Here is a 25,587-nt window from a genome sequence, read left to right as displayed (position 1 = left end):
TGCAATTTACTTACAGATGTGTCTGGAGTTGAGTTTTCTCATTCTGGATATTCTGTAGCTGATCTGTGATACTGGAATGGGCTACATCCAGCAGTAAGTTTTGTTCTTGAAATGTCTGCGTCATCTTTTTCTGCTCTACCTGAGCATTAGAAGTAATAGTAAATGCTGAGATGCCAGAAAGTCATTTGATAGTTTCATTCATAGATGATCAAAGATACTGAATTAGCTTAAAAAGACAAATTTTATTATATATATGTGTGTGTGTGTATATATAATATCTTTTTAAAAAATTTTATTTTAATGCCTTCTTTGTCCCCACTCTGACTTCACCACAATGCTATCATTTTGTAGTTCTACTTGCCAAAAATCAAGATTCATTATTTACCCAGCTTGCTGTAAACTTCATAAAACTCCTAAAATGAGCATATTTTTAGATATAAAATTTATATTAAGAATAATCCTGGTACTTTAAAATTTCAATATATACTTTATTTTTTAAAGTAAAACAATATGACTTATATAAAGTAAAAAGACCCCTAACATCACTGTCGCCCCCTCCTCTTCCAAATAATCCCACTCTCTAGGGAAAATCATGTTTAATAATTTGGTATAAATTCTTTTGAAACTATCTGAAACTGCACTGAGATACTGTAATTGTTTTGGCACAATTTATCTTCTCTGACTCACCAATTTGGAATGATCAAAACTACATTTTTATACATACCCTCTCTATGTATAAAGCTTTTGCAAATATAGTGCATATTAACAATTACTTTTGTAAACATATTTTAAAATCTATTTGATTGCAAAGCAAACCTTCACAAATCCCATTTGTGTAATATTCTAGTTTTAAAATGTTTGTGACAGTGTTACTTACATATGTGACATTCTTTAGTTTACTAAATTGTAAGTTCCATGTAAGGAGGGATTTTGTCTGGTTCACCACTATAAACCTATCTAGACCTAGTACCATACCTGTAGAAAGTGAACACTAAATGTTTGTTGAATTAATAAAAAATATTTATTAAATACCTATTTGCATAGGTATGCTTAGCACTGTGGGAAATAACAAAGATAAGTAAGACAATGTCCTTTCTTCTATGAAATTCACAATGTTATACAGAAAGTGAGCTATGCACATAAATTACTACTATGGAATGCAGAAAACAGAGGCAGCATAACATATAATTGGAAACATTGGCTTTGGAGTCAGACCTAGTTTAAATCCAGCTCTACCCCTTAACTAGATAGATGACTTCTGGCAAGTTGATTAACTTTTCTAAATCTCATTTTTCTCATCTATTAAAATGAAGATAATAAATATTCCTTTATATTATGACTGCTAGGATTAAAGGAGGTCATATAAGTGAAATTCTTAGCACAATGCTTGGTGTATGGTTAGTATACTCCAAAAAGATCAGAATTATTATTATTATTATTATTAGTCTATTTAGTGTCCCAGGAGCATAAGTTGAAAGAGAAAGCTGATACCTTCTGGTTGGAGTGATCCAACTTCCTGATGAAAGTGAGTCTTAAAGAATAAGTAGAATTCAGAGTTAAGATGATGTCAAGTCCATTCTCAGCAGAGAGAATGGCATAAGCAAAATGGGAAGCATAGTTGTTTGGGGAAAGGGAAGCACTTTAGGGTCGGTCATAAGTTTTCTCCATGATTCTATAAACAATGATATTTGAGAAGAAATCAAGGCCAAGTGCCCCCCTCTGGTGAAGACTGAAAATCAGTAATAAAAAAAATAAGTCAGTAAATTTGTTGGGCTTGTTATAATAATTGACTGATGTTAATGAACACCTGCAGAATGGCTTAATGGTCAGCAATAATTCTGGCATTTTCCATACTAATGGCCTGAAACATGCTGTTCAGCTCTGAACACTTTCTAGTCAGTTGGTCATTCAAACCCTGAGATAACATATACAGCAAGTCATAGATCTCTCCAGTAAATAATTACCGGTATTTTTACTTACATACCATTATTTTTGATGATTGCATATTATTTCATTTACTCTGTAAACTGAAGTTATTTAACCTATTCCCCATTGATATTACATTAGATTATAAAATGTGTTCAAATATTTGGAGTCAACAACCTAAATAATTCTAAGTTAAAAGAGAAATATGCTGGTTTGGTGGAGCAACCAAAGCACTTGACAGTTTAATAATCTTCTGTTCTTTACAATTTTGAATACAGGCCAAATAGAACAAAACATCTAAAGAATGGAATTTACATGTAGAAGTTTGGCCAATAGTACAGCAATCCATTTCCAAAATTAGATGAGCATTCAAAGTTATTTAGCTAATCACACTTAATATTTAAGCTCCTTTATCACCAATTATATATTCATAAAAAGCAAAATACAGATAATTGTGTCATTTCGTAAGATTAGTCCTCCAAAATAAAACAGAAATATTCTGTACAACAGATCTACTATACATGTAGTTAGTTTATACTTCTCTTGCCTTTTTGCTATTTTGAAATTTGTACTCCTGTGGAAAATATTTATCTTAATCATCAGTTATTTTTGCAAAGTACATTTGGCAAATAATTATGTTTTCATGAACAAGTTTTTCAGAGATGGGGACAAATAACTGAAAAATCAATAGAAAAAACACTCAAAAATGGTAACAAGAAAGGAAAGACAAATAAAAGACTACCTGGGAAGTATCATAAGTGGTATGTATAGCAGAAAGAAACACATTCAGGGGCACCTCAAGGTTATAATCAGATGAACAAAATATTCATCAAGGAATACTTGGGGGTGAGACACAGGAGAATTCTTGTTCCTTGAAAAGAAAGAGCTTATTTTGCCCTGGCTGGGTGGTTCAGTTGGCTGGAGCATCATCTCGTACACCACAAAAGGTTGCAAGTTCGATTCCTAGTCAGGGCACATACCTAGGTTGTAGGTTTGATCCCCAATCAGGGTGCATATGGAAGGCAGCTGATTGATGTTTTTCGGGCTAATTTTCTTTGGAGCCAGATTGCCTGAGCTCAAATTTCAACTCTGTCATTTATTAAACCTCTCTGTATATTAACTATCTTATCTTTAAAATGAGAATAATAATAGTTTCTATAATAGTGCTATTGCTATTGCGAGGATTACAATTTGTTAGTAACATAAGGTGCCTGGAATGTAAAATGGGTTCAGTAAATGCTACTATTAGTATAGCAATAGTAGTAGTTATTGTTCATATTATATATTTTATAAACGAACAAATTTATTTTTGTATTTGTCATAAAGAGAGCACACAACACTATAATCCTAACATTAAAGTAACCAAATTGAACAAAAAGTTTCTTTAAGTGATTATCTCATATGGCCCTATAAGAAATAACTTATTTGCCTGCATATTTGATTACTCTTCTCCACACACCTGCATATATGTAAAACATCAGTTAAATATGGGAACTACTATCCCATAGAAAATCATACACATAACTCCAAAGTCCAGCAAATGTTGATTAGGTTCCTACTATGCTCTTTCCTATAGAAGACACAAAGAAAGTATAAGACACAGCCCTTGACATTAAACTGCTTATAAGTTAATAATAGGAAAGAAGGTATATACCATTTAAGGAGAAAATTAGAAAGCAAACAAAGTGTGAACTAGTGAATGATTTGGCAGTGTATCTCATATATATAGGAATTTGGAGAGTGAAATGATAAACATAGTCAATTTGATAATATTTCATAGATGGAGCAGATCTTATAAATATTAAAATTTGGATGGTAATGGTATAAATTTATATGATCAGGATTAATCTTGGTTCTTGCTTCCTTAATTGAATAAAATTAAATAACATCTAAAAAACTAAAGAAATGAGAAGACTTACCTGTGCTTTTTCTGATGCTTCATGAAGGGATATTATTTCAGACCTCAAGTATGTATTTTTTTCGTGTTCCTTGTTGAAAGACATCTGCACATTCTATAGGGAAAAAAATTCTCTCTCTCTCTTCTTTTTTTAACATGTAAGAGCTATTACATGAATCTCTATCAAAATACCTGTTCTGTCGCAGACCAAAAAAAAAAAAAAAAAAAAAAAAAAACCCCAAAAAACTAAAGGACTTCATCACCAATACATCAGCTTTACAAGAAATGTTAAAGGTTCTTTTATAAGTGGAAAAGGAAAGGCCATAACCAGAAATAAGAACATATGAGAAAGGAAAAGCCTCATAGGTAAAGCTAAATATTCAATAAATACAGCAAATCAGATATTAAAAAAGCTACTATAAGAAATAACTTGTTTGCTTGCATATTTGATTACTCTTCTCCATACACATGCATATATATAAAACATCAGTTAAATTTGGGAACTACTATCCCATTTTAAATGGTTACACACAACTCCAAAATCCAGCAAGTGTTGATTAGCTTCCTACTATGCTATTTACTATAGAAGACACAAAGAAAGGATCACATCAGTGGACAGATCATCCAGATAAAAAAAATTAATAAGGAAATAATGGCCTTATCTATCACATTAGATAGCTCAGCTTAACCTGACACTTATAGAACATTTCATCTAAAAACTGCAGAATACACATTTTCAACTGCACCTAGAACATTCTCCTGAACAGATCACATATTAAGTGACAAAAATAGCTTCAATAAATACAAAGGAACTTAAATCATATACCATCACATCACATAGGATGATATAAGAATCTAGAAAAATTATTGCAAACAAGATCTACACATTGAAATTGATTTAGAAATGTATTAAGATATAAAAGTAGTAATATTTCATTTTTTTCCACTTTTTTATTGTGGTAAATATAACTAACATAAAAGTTACTATTTTAACCATGTTTAAACATATGGTTCACTTAAAAATATTTAAGTTTACATTTAAGGGTTAAGTTCAGGGACATTAAATACATTCACATTGTTGTGTGACCATTAGCACCAAAAAGTAGTTTCTATTTCTAACATTTTATTTAAAAAAAAAAAGTTTATAACAACTAGTTTGCAGTAAGCATTTAAAAGCAAGTAAGTCTCACTATTTTTGCCAATTCACCTTTTCAAACAATAATAGCTGCATCAAGTAATTTATTTCTAATACCTGGTTGACAATAGTTCTTACCATACAACTCACACAAATTTTTTTAATGGAGTTAAGGAGAATCAGAAGGATTACACACTAACATGAGTGAGGAAGTCCTACTTAGTGAAGAGAGGAAAGACCACTTCTGCACTCTCCAACCTCAAAACTCACCTTATTTTCTTCAACCAACTTGGAAATGAGGTTATCTCTAGAAACTAAAAACAGAAAGTCCACATAACTATGATAATATTAACTTACAACTACACTGAAATCACACAGTATGTTTTCCCTGAGAAGCTCTAATTTTCTTTTTCTTTTTTTCTTTTTGGTCTGTATTTTGAGGAAATAAGGGGAAGGCAAGTATTCCTATCACATTTTTATAGAAACTAAGTCAGGAATTATCAAGAAACTAGTCCAGAGTCATGTGCTATGGTAAACAAGGTCACATTTTACTCCACATATAGATGATGATGAATTTCTGAGAGCTTTCAAGCCAGAGGGGCATACAATCATGTTTTCTGTGAGAGAGATCACTCTAACACAGGCTCAATATAGACAGGGACATCAGGTTGGCGGCTGTGGCAGTAACCAAAGTCGGTAACAAGGAGCTTGAGCTAAGGCAATGACAGTAGGGTTGCAGAGGAAAAAGACTCGTGAAATAACAAGCAGGAATCACGGTCAGGACTTGGTGGGTGACTGGTGGGGCAAAGGCAATAGGTGAATCAAGGAGAATACCTAGTGCTCAGACCTGGGCAGCAGGGTGGATGGTAGACTCCGCAGTTAACAGGAATGGAGGGCAAGAAGCAGGTTTTGGGGGAAGGAATGAGTAAGGATTATAATACTTGAAGTTTTCATCATGTGTTTTGGGTATCTGCAAGACACCCATATACAGATGTTAAGTTGGCAGTGACATTCCATTGGGAGCTCATGAGGATGATTTTGTGTGGAGAAAACAAAGAGTTGAAACTAGAGTATGTATAGTGAAAAGACCAAAGAGAGAACTAGGGGAACAGTGTGGCGCTGTACATTAGTAACTAAAAGGTGTGAACTTCTCTGAGTAATGTTTTGACTTCACAGAAAATTCGTAAGAACTAAGTTTTGTTCCACTTAAATATTCTAAAGACAGAAAACTAAAAGATACATAAAAACTCACATGTACAATACACACAAAACTTATACATTTTAAATGTCTGAGTCCAAGACTCATTTCAAATAGAGTAAATTTTAATTAAAAATATGTGAAGGAGCAAAAAGATAAAGTATAAAATCTACTTTGAAAAATCCACTAATCAAAGTAAGAATGAAAGGAAACTGATTATCTTACTTGGGAGAACAATTTAATCACTTTAATTAGGTGTGATATATATATATATGTTTTGCCCTGGCTGGTTTAGCTCAGTGGATTGAGCGTCGGCCTGCGAGCTAAGTGTCGCTGGTTCGATCTTCCAGTCAGGGTACATCAGAGAAGGAAAACTCTGACTCCAAAAAACCTCCGCTGCCTTGCGGCATACCTCTTCAGGGGAAAGGCTAAGGGAGTAAACCCCGACAGAAAATCCGGAGCCGGAGTCCCTAAGGCGGTTTGACGTTGTAGTCAACACCGGCAACTCCTGTGGCGCACCTGAAGCCAAGCTGTATTGACTTTGTCTTTCCCTTGGACCCTTCAGCTGCGAAGAGAGGGGGGGTCTGCTGCATGGGCAACAGCAGACCCTCCATATTACCCTGCCCAGGCTCTGTAGCTTCAGCGTCATCACAAGATGTCGATTCAACACGGGAGGAGACAGATACCGTGTCACTCCCGAGTCGGACTGCACAGCCATTCTCGGCGGTGCATATAGACTCTTAAGAAGCTACACCATCGTCTCTCGAGACGGACGGCTGCTGACGACGATATATATATGTTTATTGCTAATAAACACTATAAATAATTACATTTTTAAATTCATTGAAGCAAATATCTAAAGGTATTCTTTTTATTAATCTAGTTAGCATTACTATTTATAGCTTAAAGTAATAAATTACATGAATGCAAAGAGTCTATTATGCGATATGAAGCATATAGCTAGTATTCAGACAGACTTCCTTTTCCTCATGTTTGAATTACTGTTGTTTTAATCTTTTTTTAATGGTCTTATATGTATTCTTTACAAAATTCAAAAATAAAACATTAATCCAATGAGAATAGCATTTAAAAAATCACATAATCAGGAAAACTGATATAACAGAAAGATCTGTGTTTTAGTCCCAGCTATCCTCTTTAGTGTGGGTCCTCATATAAGATCTTTTTATTCTTCTGAAGAATGGGATATAGTTTCTTATCTTTCTCAGGTTATTTTAAGGCTCAAATGAGATAGTGTGGCAGCACCATAAAATGTAACATATTCTTGTGGTCATGCAATCATAGGAAGACAAAATTATCTTGGGGCATTATTGGTGAGACTTTCACTGAATAATTCACTCAACAACTATAAGGAAAAAAAAAAAAGTACTTTCTGCTAAAAGCAGTAAGTCAGAACACTGAATGGATTGCTCTTTGCTGTGTGTTTTTTATAATCCTCATTTTCCTTTTGGTATTCCCTGCCGCTATTACAGCTAGAGCAGAGAAGGCACACAGGCAAGAACACTGGGCTTGGAATGAAAAGATCTAGGTTCAGGCCTCAGTTCACCATTTATTCCATCTATAACTTGGGATGCACAAATAAGTTTACATGTTACATGAGATCATTATTGTGAAAGCTCTGTGTAAACCATGAAGTGTATTCATATGTGAGGCACTGTACTGTAATTCTCTCCGGTCTCTACAGCTGTGACTATCTGAAAACTGCTTTGCAACTACATATTAAAAACAGTAAAATGATAAGGGCTAATTGATTGAAAAAAGCATGACTCTGAGCAACCTGGGATCAAGTCTAGACACCCATTTCCTAGCTCTGTCACCTCTAAGGACCCTGTTTATTCATCTGTAAAATGAAAAGATTAATCTAAGCTCTAGGGGACCTTACATCCATTTATATAAATACAGGTTAACCAGAATAAACTGGCAACTTGAAGAATGGCGAGTCTGACATGATAAATGATTAGCATCAGTAGGTTAGCAAGGATTTCTAGATTTCTAGAAACCAAATGCTCCCAAGTCCACAAACACTAAATAAGCCTGAAAAAAATCTAAATAAAGAATAGTTTACAATTAAAAGGGTCACCAACATTCTCTTCTCTCAGGGCCACAGGGAGAAAGGAAATCAGCACTTTTTTACATTCAGGCCCATGGAAAATACTGATAACACTGGTCACTTCGAGAATTTGGGATCTTAACGAGTTTTGCACAAAATCTCAACCAACCAATAAAAGTGTTAATTTCTAGCACCTGTTTTCATACTTAGGTCAGACTGGAGCTTTGAGATAGCGGTCTCCAACTCCCCTTTCCTTCGCTGCTCCTCTGCCAGTAGCTCCTGAGTGTTCTGAATAGAGCCGTGTAGGGCAGTGCAGTTTTGCTGCAAAATTTGCACCTGAAATTGTATAAGAAAAGCTCCTTTTCTGTAAGGCAATGATTTCTAATGAACTGCCCTATAGCACATGTGTGAGGCAGTTTTTCCAATGTTTACCTTACTAGAGGAAGAAGGGAGTTTATCTACACGTTACAGTTGAAGATCTGAACAGAGGGCAGTGCCGTATAGCAGCGCCGTCCAACACAACTTTCTGTGCACTGACCAACGCGGCAGTCATTAGTCACAAGTGACTGCTGAGTCTTGAAATGTGGCTTGAGTGAGTGAGAAATTGAATTTTTAATTTTATTAAATGTTAACTAATTTAAATTTAAATAGCAATATGTGACTAGTGGCTACTACACTGGCAGTGCAATTATAAAGGATCACACATGGACAACGGAGGGGATTGGCTGAGAGAGGGGGTAGGATGGGTGGATGGGGGCAAAAGGGAAAAAACTAGGACACCTGTTATAGAATATACAATAGAAAAAGTAGAAAATAATAAAAAAAGGATCACACTTATAAATTCCTTAAGAATTCTTCTTATAATTCTATTGTGGACAACCATTAAAATAATTATTAAGATAATGGGTTAAATAATAATTAAGTTAAAATAAAATTAGGTTAAACTAAAGATTATGTAATCCAATTATAGGTACTAGGATTTGTAATTTCTAAATTGCCTTCGGTACGTAGAATGGAAAGTATTCTAAATTACAGTAGGTACTACAAATAACTGTGATAAAAAAAAATATTATACTTAAATAAAAAATGAGAGTTGAAAACAGCCATGTTACACATGCCTGATTGTTTTGCTTATTGGTATCTTTGCTTTAAGTATTAGCTCAGTTTAATCTTTATTTTCTATACACATTACATACATGTAACATGAGACCAAGGTAACGCCTTCTAAGACCAATCCCTGTGATAGAGACCAACCGCATGGTGTAGGGGAGGGACACTGTCCCAGGAGCTAAGCATTCACCTCTCCAAAGCCTGAGGCATGTTCACCTCTCTGGTCCTTGCTCTCTCATTCAGAAGTTAAGTGTCAGACTAAATGACATCATATTCTTTCTTATTTTGCACTAAAATATTTAAAATTGTAATAAGAATGTTAACAGAAGATTACTGGAATAAAAGTAAATAATTTAATAAATCTAGAGGAAGTTATTAAAACTCTATAAAGGCTTAGAGATAAAATTATCGGCTTTTCTGTTTTGGTTTCACTTCCCTAACATAAATAAGGGGAGAAAACCATCTCTACCTGTTTTCGTTCTTCCTCCACTGTTGACCCCATTTCTTGTATTCTGAGTAGCATAGCTGATCCAGATTTTTCAAGAGAATCCCTCAGGTACTTTTCCTGAGACAGCTGTCTTCTCAGCTACAGAGCAACATTGTAGTTAGGCAAGACCAAGGGAACATCATAGCAGTTTAAGAAAAATCCAACTCACTGTGGAAAATTTACCAGACATACCATCTTACCCTCTAAGATTCTTCATTAATTTACGACTTCTCAGAAACATGCTTTTGTTTTTCCCTTATGGATAAACTTCTATGAAATACAATCAAATTTGTTGCCCTTGTCCTATAGTATAAACCTGTGGTTTCCTCAAATTGCAAGTCAAGACTCATTAGCAAGTTGCAAGCAGCACTTGAGAAAGGAAAAACAAAGAATAACAAGCAAATACCGGCGCACAGAGCAAGTAACAAGAAAAGGTAAGTTATTGCTTCATTACATCTGACTATATGTACATGTATACAGTGTTGTAGTGTGAAATATGTCTTATAATGAATTGTCAAAAAGAAGTTTGAAAAACACTAATACTACACCTTAGTATATGTATTTTCTGTATTTCTTCCTGGTTTTATTTTTAAATTTTTATTTTCCTATATTTTAATTTCCTCATCTATGTATTTTTATCCCATAATATTATAAGCATACCTCTAAAAGCTGTTTCAATTCTGTTTTGAAATTTAAAGGTCTAAACAAATACTGAAGTAACTTAAATAGCAGACAAAACTTAAACTCAAGAACTGGGGTACACTACCTTATTTCTCTCAATAAAGGACAATAAAATGAATTAGAGATAAAAGGAGGTTTTTTTTATCACGAGGTAAGGAAATTCTTTCTATTCCAGTTTAAAATGAGAATTACAGAATCCTATGCCTTTTATGAAGTTATGTTCAATTCAAAGAAATTCTATTTTTAAGGCCCAAAGAAGATAGATGACACAGAGAATTTTATAATTTTATATGTGTTTTCTCTGTGATATATTCTATAATGTTTTTAAAGTTTTAAAAAAGTTGAAAGACATGAAAAGTGTGTTGGCACGGAAGTGTTATAAGATAGCTCTTTTTGGAAATAGTCTATATTCTTAATCATACGCCTAATAACGAACAATTACATTTTCCCTGTTTTTAATTATTCTAAATACTCTTCTGCAGAACATGCTTCTGAATAAATATTTCATTGCAGTTAGGATTATTTCCTTGATAAATTCCTGCATGAAAAATCACTAGGTTAAAAGTATAAACAATTTTTAAACTTTTGATATATTGTAATTTTGCTTCCAACTTTAGCCTATTAGTATTTCAATAAAACCCATCAGCACTATGTATTATAATTTTTCTCAAGTCTTTGATAGTATAATACATAAAAAAATAATATTTCAACACTTTTTAATTTCTTTGGTTTCTGGTGAGATTAAGATTTTCTAACATGGTTATTAGCTCTTTACGTATTTTCTGAAATATTAGGTCTCATTGTTTGCACACTGTTTTTTTGGTTTTGGGTTTTTTTTTAAGTCAATTTAAAGTTCCTTAGAATGGAAGGCATCTCACTCTTTGTCTAGTTTATTAGTTTTGGCTTTATACCCTTCCTTACATGTAGAAATTTTTAATTCTTTTATGGACACATCTACTGAGGTTGTTATAATTCTATTCCTTCAAGTTTAGAAATTCCACCCTTACTGAATGATCACTTAAATATTACAATCTTAGTTAAGAATTAGGCATAGTTTTAGTTTGGGGCTCTATTTTATAATAATCTGATACTAAAACTATCATGTTATAATTACTTTATAATATAGAATGGTTTATTACACTTTTCTAAATTCTGCATCAAATTGTACAGTATAATTTGCTAAAGATATAAGTGCTTTATAAAGAAAATCTGTACTTGAGGATTATCCTACTGAGGTATCCATTTCTAAATCATTATTAAAGGCAATCAGTCAAACTGCTTTAGTTTCATCAGAACCAGATTTTATCTGTCTTTGTGTAACCCTCTATTGCTTGCTAAACCCCAAATTAATATTTTGAAGCCCTAACCCCCAGTATTCCAAAATGTGACTGTAAGACAGGGCCTTTTAAGAGGTGATTAAGTTATGATGACGCTGGGCCCTAATCCTATCTGACTGGTATCCTTCTAAGAGGAAAGTGGGGCACACAAAGAGACACCAGGGATGTGCATGCACAAAGGAAAGACCATATGAAGACACAGGGAGAAGGCAGCCATCTGCAAGCCAAGTAAAGAGGCCCTAGGGGAAAACAAATCTATTGACACCTTGATCTTTGACTTCAAACCTCCAGAAATATGAGAAATAAGTTTGTTTAAGCCATCCAGTCTGTGGTACTTAGTTATGGCAGCCCTAGCAAATACATCCTTCCTGCTCCAATACACTCAAAGTGGCTTTTGACTAGGACAGTCTTGCAGGTCCTTGATAGAATTCAATGAAAATTCAAGATTTTATCACAGCACTCAGAATTAAGACTTTCCCAATTAAAAAATAAAAATGGCAATCAACAAGTCTTTTACTAAAAAATTTTTTTTCTTTTATTGTTTCTAGAAAGAGGGGAGGGGAGGGAGAAAATGAGGGAGAGAAACATTTATGTAAGAAACATTGATTGGTTGCCTCCTATGTGGTGAACCTGCAACCCAAGTGTGTGCCCTGATTGAGAATCCAACCCATGACCTTTTGGTTTGTGGGATGATGCCCAATTGCGCCACACTACACCGGTCAGGGCATCATCAGTCTTTTAAACAAATGGTGTTGGAACAAACACAAAGACTCCAGATATAGACCTCATATCTTTCACAAAAATTAATTCAAAATGTATTATAGACCTAAATGTAAAATGCAGAGCTGTAAGACATATAAAAGATAAAACAGGAGAAAAATTTTGGTGATCTTGGGTTTAGTGCTATTGGGATGGCCAAAAAGTTCATTTGTTTTTGTTCTGTAAGATGGCTCTCGTAGCACTTAGTTGTCTTTAACTTTATTTGAAACAATTTTGTTAGATTGTACTGGGATAGCTGTCACATGAACATGCATTAAAAAAAAAATCACTTCTGCCCAAGATGGAGGCGTAGGTAGACATACTGCATCTCTCTCACAACTAAGAAGGAATTTACAACTTCTTCAAGACAAAACAAAAAAACATAAGTTCCAGAAAATTGAACTACATAGAAGTTCAACAAAGAAGTAAAGAAATACTCGGCGAGACAAGTAGGACAGGCAGAGATGGGGCAGAGGACACTGTGCGGCAGTGGCGACTATGACACAGGGGGTGTAGCCATAGCAAAAAGCACTGTCATACATTTTAAAAGTAGGGAGGGAAACCTGGGAAGCGATCCCAGCCCTAGACCAGACTGTGCAGCTCATAGTGCCAGCACTGGGGAAAATAGCTACATTGCTTCTGACTGTGAAAACCAGTGGGAGTTGGGGCGGAGGAAGAAACTGCCGGTCTCTCAGCAGAGTCTACTTGTTTAGTATGGGAAGTAAGAGAGGTGCCTGGAAAAGAGGCGAAAGTGGGGCAAGCGGCATTGTTCCCTCTCAGACCCCTCCCACACATACAGCGTCACAATGTGGTGAAACAGGTAGCCTTGCATTGATGAATACCTAAGGCTCTGCTCATTACAATGTAACAGGTGCGACAGCTCTACCTAAGACAGAGGCAAACACAGAAAGCTGTCAAGTTAAGGAGACAGAGAAGTACAGCTCAAAAGGGGGGACAGATCAAGGTTCCAGTGGGAGAACTAAGTGACAAGGAGATAGCCAACCTAACATGCACAGTTCAAAACACTGGTGATAATGATGCTCACAGACTTGACAGACAAGATTAAGCACGACAAACGCATGAGGGAAGAAGTGAAGGCTATGCTAAGTGAAACTAAGGGAAATCCACACAAAACCCATGGCGAAAGTAAGGAAACTGGGTTCAAATCAACGAACTGGAACATAAGGAAGAAATAAACAGTCAACCAGTACAGAAGGGGGAAACAAGAACTGAAAAAAATGAGGAGAGGCTTAGGAACCTCTCGGACAACTTTAAATGTGGCAACATCTGAATCATAGGAGTGCCTGAAGGAGAAGAGGAAGAACAAGAAATTGAAAACGTATACAAAAAAAATTCCCTAATTTGGTGAAGGAAACAGACATACAAGTCTAGGAAGCACAGAGAGTCCCAAACAAGCTAGACCCAAAGAGGACCACATCAAGACACATCATAATTAAAATGCTAAAGGTTAAAGATAGAGTCTTAAAAGCAAAAAGAGAAAAGAAGAAAGTTCCTACAAAGGGGTACCTATAAGACTATCAGCCTGATTTCTCAAAAGAAACTTTGCAGGCTAGAAGGGACTGGCAAGAAATAATTCACTCAAAGGGATGAAAAGCAAGGACCCACACCAAGACTTCTCTATCCAGCAAAGCTATCATTTAGAATGGAAGGGGAGATAAAGTGCTTCCCAGACAAGGGAAAGCTAAAGGAGTTCATCATCACCAAGCCATTATTATATAAAATGTTAAAGGGACTTATTTAAAAAAAAGTTCAAAACTATGAACATTAAAATGACAACAAAATCACAATATCAACAACAGAATCTAAAAAATAAAAACAAAAACAAATTAAGCAGACAACCAGAGAGGAAACAGAATCATAGATATGGGGAGCACGTGGAGCAGTGTCAGCTAGGAGGTGGAAGGGGAGTAGGGGACAAATGGTGCAGGGATTAAGAAGCATAGTAGGTGGGTGCAGACTAGACAGGGGGGTGTTTAGAATATACAGGGAAGGGTAAACCCAAAGAACTTACGTGCACGATCCATTGACATGAACTAAGGAAAGTGGGATTGCTGGAGGAAAGGGGGTGCTGGGAGGTGGGGAGCCAAGGGAAAAGTTGGGACAACTGTAACAGCATAATCAATAAAATATACTTTAAAAAAGGTACTAAAATTGGTGAATTTCTGGGTAGCCACTTTAATATTGAAGATGGAAGAAAATACAAAACATTTTCAGTATATTATGTTTTATTATTTCAAGAAAGGTAAAAACGCAACTGAAACACAAAAAAGATTGTGCAGTGTATGGAGAAGGTGCTGTGACTGATTGAATGTGTCAAAAGTGGTTTGCAAAGTTTCACACTGGAGATTTTGCACTGGATGATGCTTCATGGCCGGTTAGACCAGCTGAAGTTGACAGTGATCAAATCGAGACATTAACTGAGAACAATCAATGTTATACCACATGGGAGATAGCCAACATACTCAGAATATCCAAATCAATAAAGTTGTTGGTGGAAATGAAAAATGTGTCTTTTTATTTTACAGAAAACACTAAACAGACTTTTTGGCCAACCCAATACAACACCAAAAGTACAATCCTTGAACGAAAGCATAGTTAAGCTGGACTTCATTAAAATTAAAAGCTTCTGCTCTGCAAAAGACATTTTTAAAAGAATGCAAAGGTAAGCTAAAGACTGGTAAAAAAAATATCTGCAAAACACATATTTGATAAAGAACAGTTATCCAAAATATACAAAGAACTCTTAAAACTCAACATAAGAAAACAATAGTTACAAAGTGAGCAAAAGACCTAACAGACACCTCACCAAATAAGATACAGAAATGACAAAATAAAAAGATGTTCAATATCATATGTCATTAGGGAATTAAAAGTGAAAATAAGATATCACTACAAACCTATTAGAATGGCAACAATTCAAAACACTAACCACACCAAAATGATGGTGAGGATATGGAGCAACAGGAACTCATTTATTGCTGGTGTGAATGCAAAATACAGCCATTTTGTAAGACAGGTTGGCAGCTTCTTACAAAGCTAAACATAAGTCTACCATATGATCCAGCAACTGTGCTCCGAGGTGTTTATCCAAATGAGTTGAAAACATGTCCACAGAAAACAACAACCCCTACATATGACTGATTATTCATAATTGCCAAAACTCAGAAGCAACCAAGATGTTCCTCAATAGGTGAAGATAAACAAACTATGGTATATCCACACAAGGGAATATTGTTCAGCAATAAAATGAGTTCTTAAACCATGAAAAGCCATGGAGCAACTTTAAACGCATATGCTAAGTGAAAGAAGCCAGTCCTAGAAGGTTACACACTGTATTCCAACTATAACAAACCTGCAGACAGTAAAAACATTAGTGGTTGCCAGGGCCTCAGGAGGATATGGGAAGAGGAGTGAATATATGGAGCATTTTTAGGGCAGTGGAACTAGTCTGTTTGATATGCAGTGAACAAAGAGTGAATCTTAATATAAACTACAGACTTTAGTTACCGTAATTATGATGTATCAATACTGGTTCATCAGAGGTAACAAATGTGCCACATGATGCAATATGTTAATATAGGGAAGGGGAGAAAGGATTTATGGGGACTATTTTCTGTGCAATTTTCCTATAAATTTAAACCATCTCTAAAAAAAGTATTAAAATATCTTTAAAATTTTAAATGTGCTAAGCTTAATACATTTCAGCTATGTACAAGCATGCTTTTATCAGTAATTACAGGCAGAGTACATAAGAAAATTTTCCAGATAGTCACACTTAGCATCTTAAACACTAAAATTAATAATATGAAAAATAATTTGGCATGAGAATTTTCCTAAAGTATGTGTACTTCTCTGTGTTGTATAATAGAATATTTTAAATATAATTTGATCCCGTTGATTTGGACTAACATCAGTTATTATTCTGTCAGGGAATATTGAGGTTTTTAGGCCACTGTGAGTGTACTGAGTTATTCATTCTTCTGACTCTGACTATTTTCAGCTGCAAATTTTTAGTCTAACAACTTTTAGCAGCCACCTACTTCACAATTCCCACTCTGTTATTTACCAAAACTTTGGCTGAAATGCAGGTTTCACAGTAAAGTCAGATGAGCAGGCTTACTAAAAGCTTTTTATTTTAAACACAACTTTAGTTTAAAAGATCTTTGTATAAAGGTGCTCACTTAACTCTAGTTTATGGACAATAGCAAGAATTTTGTGCTACTTTTCTCCTGGCTCAGACAGCATTTTTTTTTTTTTTTTTTTTAATTTCTGGTTTTAGGGCCATTTTGAAGCAAAAGGAAGTCTTATGCCAATAGGGCAGGTATTTTCACTTAAATTCCACGTGGCATATTTTAAAAATCTTCCTACTACACAGTCATGTATTTTCTTCTTCAAAGGTTTCTGTTCATTCTATCTACTCTCTTGACTTCCCCTCTGCAATTTCAATGCCCACTTCACCCTCTAGCATCTTTTTATCTTACCTCCTGAATTTTAAGATTCATTTTACGTTTTGTGGTCTTCAGTTCCTCTTCAATAAGGGCTGCATTCTTCTAAAAGCAGGAGAAAAAGTTCTAAATAATCTGAAATGATAGGGAGCAACTATCTGTCTAGACTTTTTTCCTGGCAGCCTATAAATGCTATTCTGAATATGGTTGTAAATACTGTGAACTGAAGCCATTATGTATTATGATGAGATTTATTTACTTATTTATTTAGTAACCCTCACTTGAGGATATATTTACTCCCCAACCAGGGATCAAACCTGCAACCTTTTGATGTATGGGACGACGCTCCCACCAACTGAGCCACCTGGCCAGGCTATAATTAGATACTTTAGAAGAAGATATTTTATTACTTTGATTCATGACTTCTAACACTTTTCCTTCTAGACAATATAAGGGATTAGTCACATTCACTTCCTATGTAAAATTCAATAATCAGAGAACCTAGTAATTGACAGAAATTTTTCTTACAGGGTATATTCCTACTTTTGTAAGTACTGTATTTCTTCTAGGCTCTAAGATGACTCTTGCTTAGGAGTTAAGGATGAAAAACACAGCTTTCACTGTTTATTCTCTTTTGTATTATTGGCACCACATATGTAAAACCTCAGAAGTTGCATTTGTCTGCTTTCCTCCCTTCAGCCTCAATCTAGTACCATATTATAACATATGTCTTCACAGAACATCCCTCTTTCTTTTTAAAATGCCACAACCCTAAATCAGACCTAATAAGGTTCAAGCCTCAAATTACACAATGGATTCCTAATTCTTTTCCCTGCCTCCAATTTCTTCACCTATTGATTTCCCCTATACACTTCTGCTACATTAGTTTTCCTGTTTTCATCATGCCACTGACTTTTTATCAAAAACCTTCATCACCTCCCACAGAATCAAGCCCAACTACTCATTCTTGATTTTGAGATCCTCTGTAATGTGATCCTCAGCTAATTTCCAACTTATTTCCCACAAACACATTTCTCCCTAACTACAGCCAGTGGAAAGATCCAGGTTCAAACCTGAGTTATGGGAAGAAGACAGGGAAGCGTGTCCTTGGAGAAGTGACTTCTCTCTGAGCCTCAGGACTCTTATTAAAATGGGGACAGTAATATTCGACATAGAGAGGTTTTGCGAAAATTAAACAAAATAACATGTTGAATCTCTATTATACTGCCTGGCCCATGGTGGGAAAACAAAATTGTTAGTTTAGTTTCCTAGTCTCTATTCTGTGTTGCCTGTGTGTGTGCGCAATTTGAAATGTCCTCGCCTTGCCTCTGTCTTTGAAGGTTCAGCTCCTTAAAGCCTACTCTAATCCGTTGCAGATCGAGTATATACACCTTCTCAGACCCACCCAGACACAAAACACTTTTTACTATTCACTTACTGTCCTGTACTTGTCCGTTAACATTTTCTATGCCTTTATCTTTTCTCTATTTTGTTTTTCATGCTATGCCTTGTTCTCCCAGGTGACATGTAAGCTCTTAAAGAGCAGAGACTACCTCATATCTCTGGACCCTCAGCACCCTGTACAGGGTAAGGACTCTATAAATACTCAATTACTGATTGCACACATTGTTTAAGTGATCAATGCAGATAAATTTCCAATGTTAAGAATGCTCACATCAACATCACCTATTTTCAGAAGTCAGTTATGGGTGTATTGCCTCCTCCAGCTAACACAGAACAGTGAGTTTGTATTTCAGAACTCTGGACTCAAACCTTTGTCTCTGAGGCGATCTCCAGAGTGGCAGTCGACCTTTGCACTTTATCTTGTGCCTTGTCTTCTTCCTCTCTTACGTCTCTTAGTTGCTGGTGCAAATTCATCACTTCACGATGCAACAGCTTCAGGGCCTTGCCATGTTCGTCCTGTATTATATTCAGTTGATCCTTCAGAAAAGCTACCAGACAGCACAGGGGATCAGAGAGCAATTGAAAGGTCAGGAAAGAAAAGAATCATAAACTTATCAAGCACATATAAGACCAAATTTCTGATGCTTCTCTTCTCTCTCTACCTGTTTTCTGTGGATTTAAATCCTTTTCAGTTTGCAGACTCAAGATGTTCAACTTCAAGGACTGGATGAGGTTTTCCAGATGGCACATTTGATTTACCAGAAACTCACAGTTCTTCCATAAAATATCTTTTTTTCCTGAACAAATTACTTCATTCTGGATAGGACTAATGATGTTCTGGTTCACAGGTTCTTGTAAACCTTTTGGAGTTTCTAAATGGTGTCTGGACAAAGATCCCAAATATAACAATATTATGCAATGCAATGGGTACCATGGTAATCTCAACCACTGAGTCAATGTAACATTTCTAACAGTAAAAATTACGCATCTTAGTTAACAAGCAACTGTTAGCTCCTCCAAATATAAATATAGGGAGCACTATTAGGTAAAAAGGATGAGACTACCGTGGGATGGGAAAAGATCACTGACTTTTTAATGGTTGTTTTATTTTAATCTAAAATTTTCATAAACGTTTTTGTATGTAAAAGCAAGTGATACATAAAACATGTAAAATTCTAATTATACAATGGTGAACTAATAATTAAAGTTAGCATGGAGGCAATATGTTCACATGACTTAAAAAAAATATTTAAACAAGGTCATAATCATTCCTATTTTGTTCCAATACAATCAACATTTGTACAAATTTAATCTTTAACTGCTGAAGAGTTCTTTATTCTGTGACGCTGTAATACCAACTAGACTTTAGGTCTTTGTGAGAGACACTCAGGAAATACAGAGATATACCTCAGATACATAGCAATTTCGGTTCCAGCTACATTAATAAAGTGAGTATTGCAATAAAACGAGCTGTGATCTTTTTGCTGGTGGAGGGTCTTGCCTTCAATTTGTAAAAAATGCAATATTTATGAAATGCAATGAAGTGCAATAAAATGAGGTATCATTTTACAGAAAATCACACCAGTAAATTGGATTATTGGCTGAATAATCAGATTTCTCAGGCCACTGATAATCCAATTTTTAAAGGTAATAATAGCAGCACAAGGGAAAAAAGCAATTCTTTGTTTGAGTACTTCATTCTAAATTATGAATTTTTTAAGACTTAAGACCTCTCCTTTGATTTACAATAAATCTGGGAAAAGAAAATGAAGGCCACATTAATGGTATGAATCAAGTTTAGATGTTCACCTTAACTCATAAGTCTATTTTTTATTTAAAATAGAAGAACCAAAATTTTTTCTAATTAGACAAAAAATTATGTTTGTTTTTAATCAAGCGTTAAGGTAAACAGGATAACAAGGGATGTGCACCTAATTAACAAACTTCAAATACCTGTTTAGGGGAACCGTGGTAGTAGCTCTGTCACAGGATGACTACTCTTTACCTTGCAAATATTTTCTAATTAATGTTCAGATAGAAACTGTTATTTCTCTATTCTTTTGTAAACACCTATTTCATCTGCCAAACCATCCACACTATGACTCATCAATAACCAGTGAAGCAAAGATCTTCAACCTACAGAGATCAATTTTAATTTTTCACCTGTTCCCTTTTTTCATCAAAGTCCAACATTATTAGGTCATCCCTCAGAGAACTGGTCTGTTCCTCAACTATCCTCATCCTGTGCTTAAGTACTGTGAATGTTTCAGAAGCTGTAGCATTGACGTGGGTAGGAGAGAGGGCTGGTCTGGATGCTGCAGTTTCCAAATGCACCTGAGATTCAAGTCGGAGTATTAGTGTAGTAGATTCTGTTGTTTTTCAAAATAGCACCGCCCCTTCCTGTGGAAGCACTGTACATGCTGTCCTGTTGAGCTCAGCGGTGGTCATATGTCCTGCTTTTGCCAATTAGATGTGGGTAAGAGCTTGAAGAGCCAAGTTGTCATTCACCATCTCCTTTTCTCCCCTCTCCATGAGATGAGCAACATCCCTGACAGGGCCTGCTGCATTTGCCCAGATTCCAGAGTGAAGATGACATGAAGCAGAAACATGACCCATCCATAACATCTACTGTGAATGAGCATAAACTTACGTCGTTATAAGCCACTGAGATTATTCAGTAGTATGTTATTGCGTTATAATCTAGTCAATCCTATCTGCTACTTTTAGACCTGCATTAGGACTTAGGATTTGGCAGAGGGAGTTACCAGACATTTTCATTTCCAGACATTTTCATTTTAACATATTCCTAGTCCAGACTTTTTGGGGAAAAGTTACACACTTGGACCTCTGAGCAGTTGTCATAAAATACATTTATCAACTGCATTAAAGCAATGATTTTTAAACATATTGTGTAAACTTATCTTCCTAGCAAAGACTGCTACAGTTATTGACATCCAGTTTCCAGACTTCTCCCCCAAAACCATATGAAAGTAAGTGGGAGTAGTGAGACTACTCTTTCAGGTATTGGTGACAGAAACAGAAGTAGCTTATAAGCAGTACCACCATTTGAATGGATCCTGTACCCAAAGTTCAATGACAAGGCTGTTGGTGGAAACTTGAAGGATATTTCTCCGCAACTCCACCCTATACAGACATTTCTACACTAATCCGACTGTAAACCTAGCCATCCCCAGCATTAGTGTCCCATGGGAATGTTCTCACCAAGGTCCCCTTTGGGATGTTAGCAGCACACCTTTCTTCCCTACTAGCTGTGCAACCATGTATCTCCCTTCCCCTTACTTCTCAGATGGTGGAAGTGGGGACTATCTCTGGCCCAAGTCATTGAAGGTGGTCCCCACGACCCTCAGCAGAAATCAAAGAAGTCTTAAAACTTATGGCAGGATTGAAGGAGACAAGAAGCATGAGGAGGAGCTGCACTGGTAAAAAGGCTGAGCTTTTTGCCAATAACACTGCTACAACCATTGAGGACACTTCTTTATTCTGACGTAGCCCTCCAAGCACCTTCTATCTCCCCCTGACAGGTCTTATTTCTTCTTATTTCTCTCTCTTTTACCTTTCTGAAACTTCACTGAGGAATAATGGACAATTATAATCATATATATTTAAAGTTTACAACATGATGATTTCGTATACGGACACTGTAGAATGGTTACCAAGATCAAAACAATCAACATATCCATCACCACACATAGTTAACATAGTTAACTGCTTTTTCTGTGTGTGATAAGAATGCTTAATATCTACTCTCAGCAATGTTCAAGTATACGATACCATATTACTAACTATAGTCTTCATGATGTACCTTAGATCCTTAGAACTTATTTGAAAAGGCAACCCACAGAATGGGAGAAAATACTCGCAGACCATATATCTGATAAGGGGTTAACATCTAAAATATACAAAGAACTCATACAACCCAACAACAACAACAAAAAAATCCAATTTCAAACTGGGCAACAAATATTAATAGACATTTTTCCAGAGACATACAAATGACCAGTAGGTATATGAAAAGGTGTGCTCAACATCACAAATCAGGGAAATGGAAATCAAGACCATAATAATTAAAAAACAAAATAAAAGATGCACACAATGAGATATCCTCTCATATCCATTAGAATGGCTATTATCAAAAAGAGATAACAAATGTTGGTAAAGATGTGGAGGAAAGGGAACCCTTATACACTGTCAGAGGAAGTAAACTGGTGCAATCACCATGGAAAACAGTACGGAGATTCCTCAAAACATTAAAAATTTAGCTACCACATGATCTAGCAATTCCACTTCTGGGTATATATCCAAAGGAACTGAAATCAGTGTCTTGAACAGATATGTGGACACCCATGTCCACTGCAACATTATTTACAACAGTCACGATATGGGAACAACCTAAATGTCCTTCAAAAGATGAATGAAAAGATAAAGATGTAGTACATAATACAATGCAATATCACTTGGCCACAAGAAACCCTGCCATTTGCGACAACATGGATGAATCTGGAGGGTATTGTGCTAAGTGAAATAAGCCAGAGGAAGAATAATACTTTGTGATATCCCTTATATGTGTGATCTAAATAAACAAACACACACATCTCATTTAACAGAAACCAAGAATAGAATTGTGATTAACAGGGGCTAGGGGGAGGGGGAAATAGGATAATGTAGACCAGAGTACCATTTTTTTCACATGTATGTTGTTAGGGCTTCTGACCAGGATTTCTCTTGTCTATGCTTCTCTATAAAAAAAGAATGTGTTCCTTACACACATAATCTTTTTGAATTCTTTATGAGATTATCTGTCAACAATCAGTTTAAGGACAGGTGGTAAAGAAGCTCTCCTATTAATTGCCTTTCATGTTTCCAACTGTTCCTGAAGAGAAAGACAATGGCATATGTAGACAGAGTTTTTGGATACACAGATTTGAACTATGATTCATCTATATTTTTGCAAAAAGCCAGATTTGGAGGCTCCTACTCAAGTTACCATCTGGGGCTAGATAGTGTTCCTCAGGTAACTGAAGAAAGAGCCTCTAAAGACAGTCCCCAGGGCTAGATCAGCTGCCATGAAACTAGGGCTGGTGTTAGGAAGTCGCCAACAGTGTGGGGTGAGGAGAAAATGGAGGGGGAACAATGGACAAAGACTACATGGGCTTATGCTCAGTTCCATTTTCTGTCACCTGCTATATGGTTACTACTAACCTGGAAATAAACCAGGCCTGGGGTGGGGAGAAATGTATGGGAAGAGAACATAATGGTGTTTGTGGCAGACATAGTTGGCTCCTTTGTCGTCTCTCAAAAAGATGAAAAGTACATGTCCCCAGCTTCCCTTGCAGCTAGCACACCCATGTGACATATTCTGGCCCATGAGACTTTAGGCAGAAGTTTGCAAGGAGCTTCTGGGCAGACTTTTGTTTTTCTGATAAAAAGGGCAGAAATTATGGCACCTGTCCTTCCATTCCCCCCTAGGATGCTCAGAGGTCTGAGAGCTCTTTTTCAGTCAGTCATGTAGTGCCTCACCCTTAAAGGTAAACAGAGCCAGGATCACCAGTATCTAAGGAACACAGGGACTGTGGTGCAGGCTCCATTTCAACAGAGTGGCCAGAGAAAGCTTCACTGAGATAATATTTGAGCAAAGACCTGGGAAGAAGGTGCCAGCGTAAGTCATGTGGATTATCTGGGAGACAGAAATCCAGAAAGAGTGAACTGCGAGTACAAAGACCCAAAGTCAGGATGCCGATGGGTCAAAAAAAAAAAAAAGAGTATGGAGGTCAGTTTGGTTGGAGAGGAACAAGTGAAGGAGAGAACAGTGGGAGGTGGGGTCAAAGGGTAATAATGGGACCAGATCACTCATGGCCTCAAAGTCTATTATAAAAGTTTGGGTTTAACGCTCAAGTGACTCTTGGAGCTACTGGAAGATTTAGAGCTGAGGAGTGCTGTGATCTAACTTGCCTTTTAACTGAATCACTCTGGCTACCCCCAGAAACGGTATAAGGTCAACAGCAGAAGTAGGAAGACCAGTTGGGAAGCTGCTGTAATAATAATCAAGGCAGGAGTCATCACTGGCTAGGACCAGGGTGATAGCAATGGAATAGTAGAAGTGGTCAGAATTCAGATATAGTTTTAAGATAGGTCTTGTTGATGGATTAGATGTGAGATATGAAAGGACGCAATTAGAAGGATAGTGTTGCCATTAATTGAGACAATGGAAGCCTATTATAAAGAATTAGTTTTAGAGGGAAGATCGAGTTGTTTTGGAAATATTATGTATCAAACAGGAAAAATGCCCAAGAAGACTGAACTTGTAGCTCTGAGTTTCCAGGAAGAAGTACGGTCTGTAAATATAAAATCTGAAGTTGTCAATATATAGGCGGCTTGTAAAGCCATGAGGCTGGATAACAGAGAACAAAAAGGCTTCAAGGACATAGTCCTGGGTGCTCCGAGACTGATAAATCAGGGACATGAGGAGTGTGTTCAAGCCAAACTAATGTCAGCTCCAAAATAGGGTCTTCGGACCCTAGCACAACGGATGGGATTCCGTGGGTGGCAAACAAACTGGGGTAAATTCAAGAAAAATTTAAGAAATGTCTATCCTGTTCTAACCCAAGTGCCAGCTAATGGGGAAAAAAGCAGTGGACGAATGTAACTTCCCAACACCTGTAATCTAATGAGCAGGCCAGGGAGGATAACAGGTGGCCAAAATCAAAACTTACTAACATCGAAATGGCGTCCCTAGGAACCTCCAACCTCCAACCTAACACACAAAGACAGGGTGGTACTGGGGCTTATCTGGACGCCTTCCTTGGGGCTACCTTCCCTCCTTCAGTTAGAGCCAGGCCAATTGCAAAAACTTCGCTCCTAAACGGTTTCACCGGCGACCAGGGCAAAAACGCCGCCAATCAGGGTCCTGCTCTTCAGAGAGCGATACTAAATTCCTCCAGGGAGGGGAAAGGACAGCAGGGAGAGGTGATGGTGGCCTCATGCCAGCTGCCGACTGTCTGCCCCGGAACCTGCGCCTCCGTTCCCGGCTCTCCCGCCCAGGGCCCAGCAGCCTCACCCCACTGTCCAGCCCTCCGCCTGTGGCTCTGTCCGGCAGCAGGA

At 36.5% G+C, this 25,587-nt stretch overlaps 1 protein-coding gene and 1 long non-coding RNA gene across 2 annotated transcripts; both read right to left on the bottom strand.

Annotated features, from left to right (window-relative positions):
* Window positions 1-28: 28 nt before the first annotated feature.
* LOC150022438 (uncharacterized) lies at window positions 29-5,275 on the bottom strand. Its single transcript, XR_016509601.1, has 3 exons — window positions 5,229-5,275; window positions 3,846-3,938; window positions 29-139 (listed from the first exon to the last, which is right to left on the bottom strand). It is a non-coding gene; the product is annotated as an uncharacterized LOC150022438 (long non-coding RNA).
* An 11,667-nt stretch (window positions 5,276-16,942) lies between these two features.
* LOC150022437 (coiled-coil domain-containing protein 150-like) lies at window positions 16,943-24,949 on the bottom strand. Its single transcript, XM_090287941.1, has 4 exons — window positions 24,819-24,949; window positions 19,131-19,351; window positions 18,838-19,016; window positions 16,943-17,169 (listed from the first exon to the last, which is right to left on the bottom strand). The coding sequence occupies exons 1-4, from the start codon at window positions 24,947-24,949 to the stop codon at window positions 17,092-17,094; spliced, it is 609 nt and encodes a 202-aa protein (XP_090144067.1). The 3' UTR covers window positions 16,943-17,091.
* Window positions 24,950-25,587: the final 638 nt, after the last annotated feature.

Source organism: Furipterus horrens, unplaced genomic scaffold, assembly GCF_987537825.1.
Source record: "Furipterus horrens unplaced genomic scaffold, mFurHor1.1.pri manual_scaffold_1, whole genome shotgun sequence".
Taxonomy (NCBI): domain Eukaryota; kingdom Metazoa; phylum Chordata; class Mammalia; order Chiroptera; family Furipteridae; genus Furipterus; species Furipterus horrens.
Note: the sequence above shows the minus strand (reverse complement) of the source record. Positions and strands in the feature narration are given on the sequence as shown.

Coding starts and splice junctions, on each gene's coding strand:
- LOC150022437 (XM_090287941.1), bottom strand. CDS start 24,949: ATGTCCCTGATTTATCAGTCTCGGAGCACCCAGGACTATGTCCTTGAA. Junction 19,017..19,130: donor TTTAAATCCACAGAAAACAG/GTAGAGAGAGAA, acceptor GCTGTCTGGTAG/CTTTTCTGAAGGATCAACTG. Junction 17,170..18,837: donor AGATCGCCTCAGAGACAAAG/GTTTGAGTCCAG, acceptor TCCTGCTTTTAG/AAGAATGCAGCCCTTATTGA.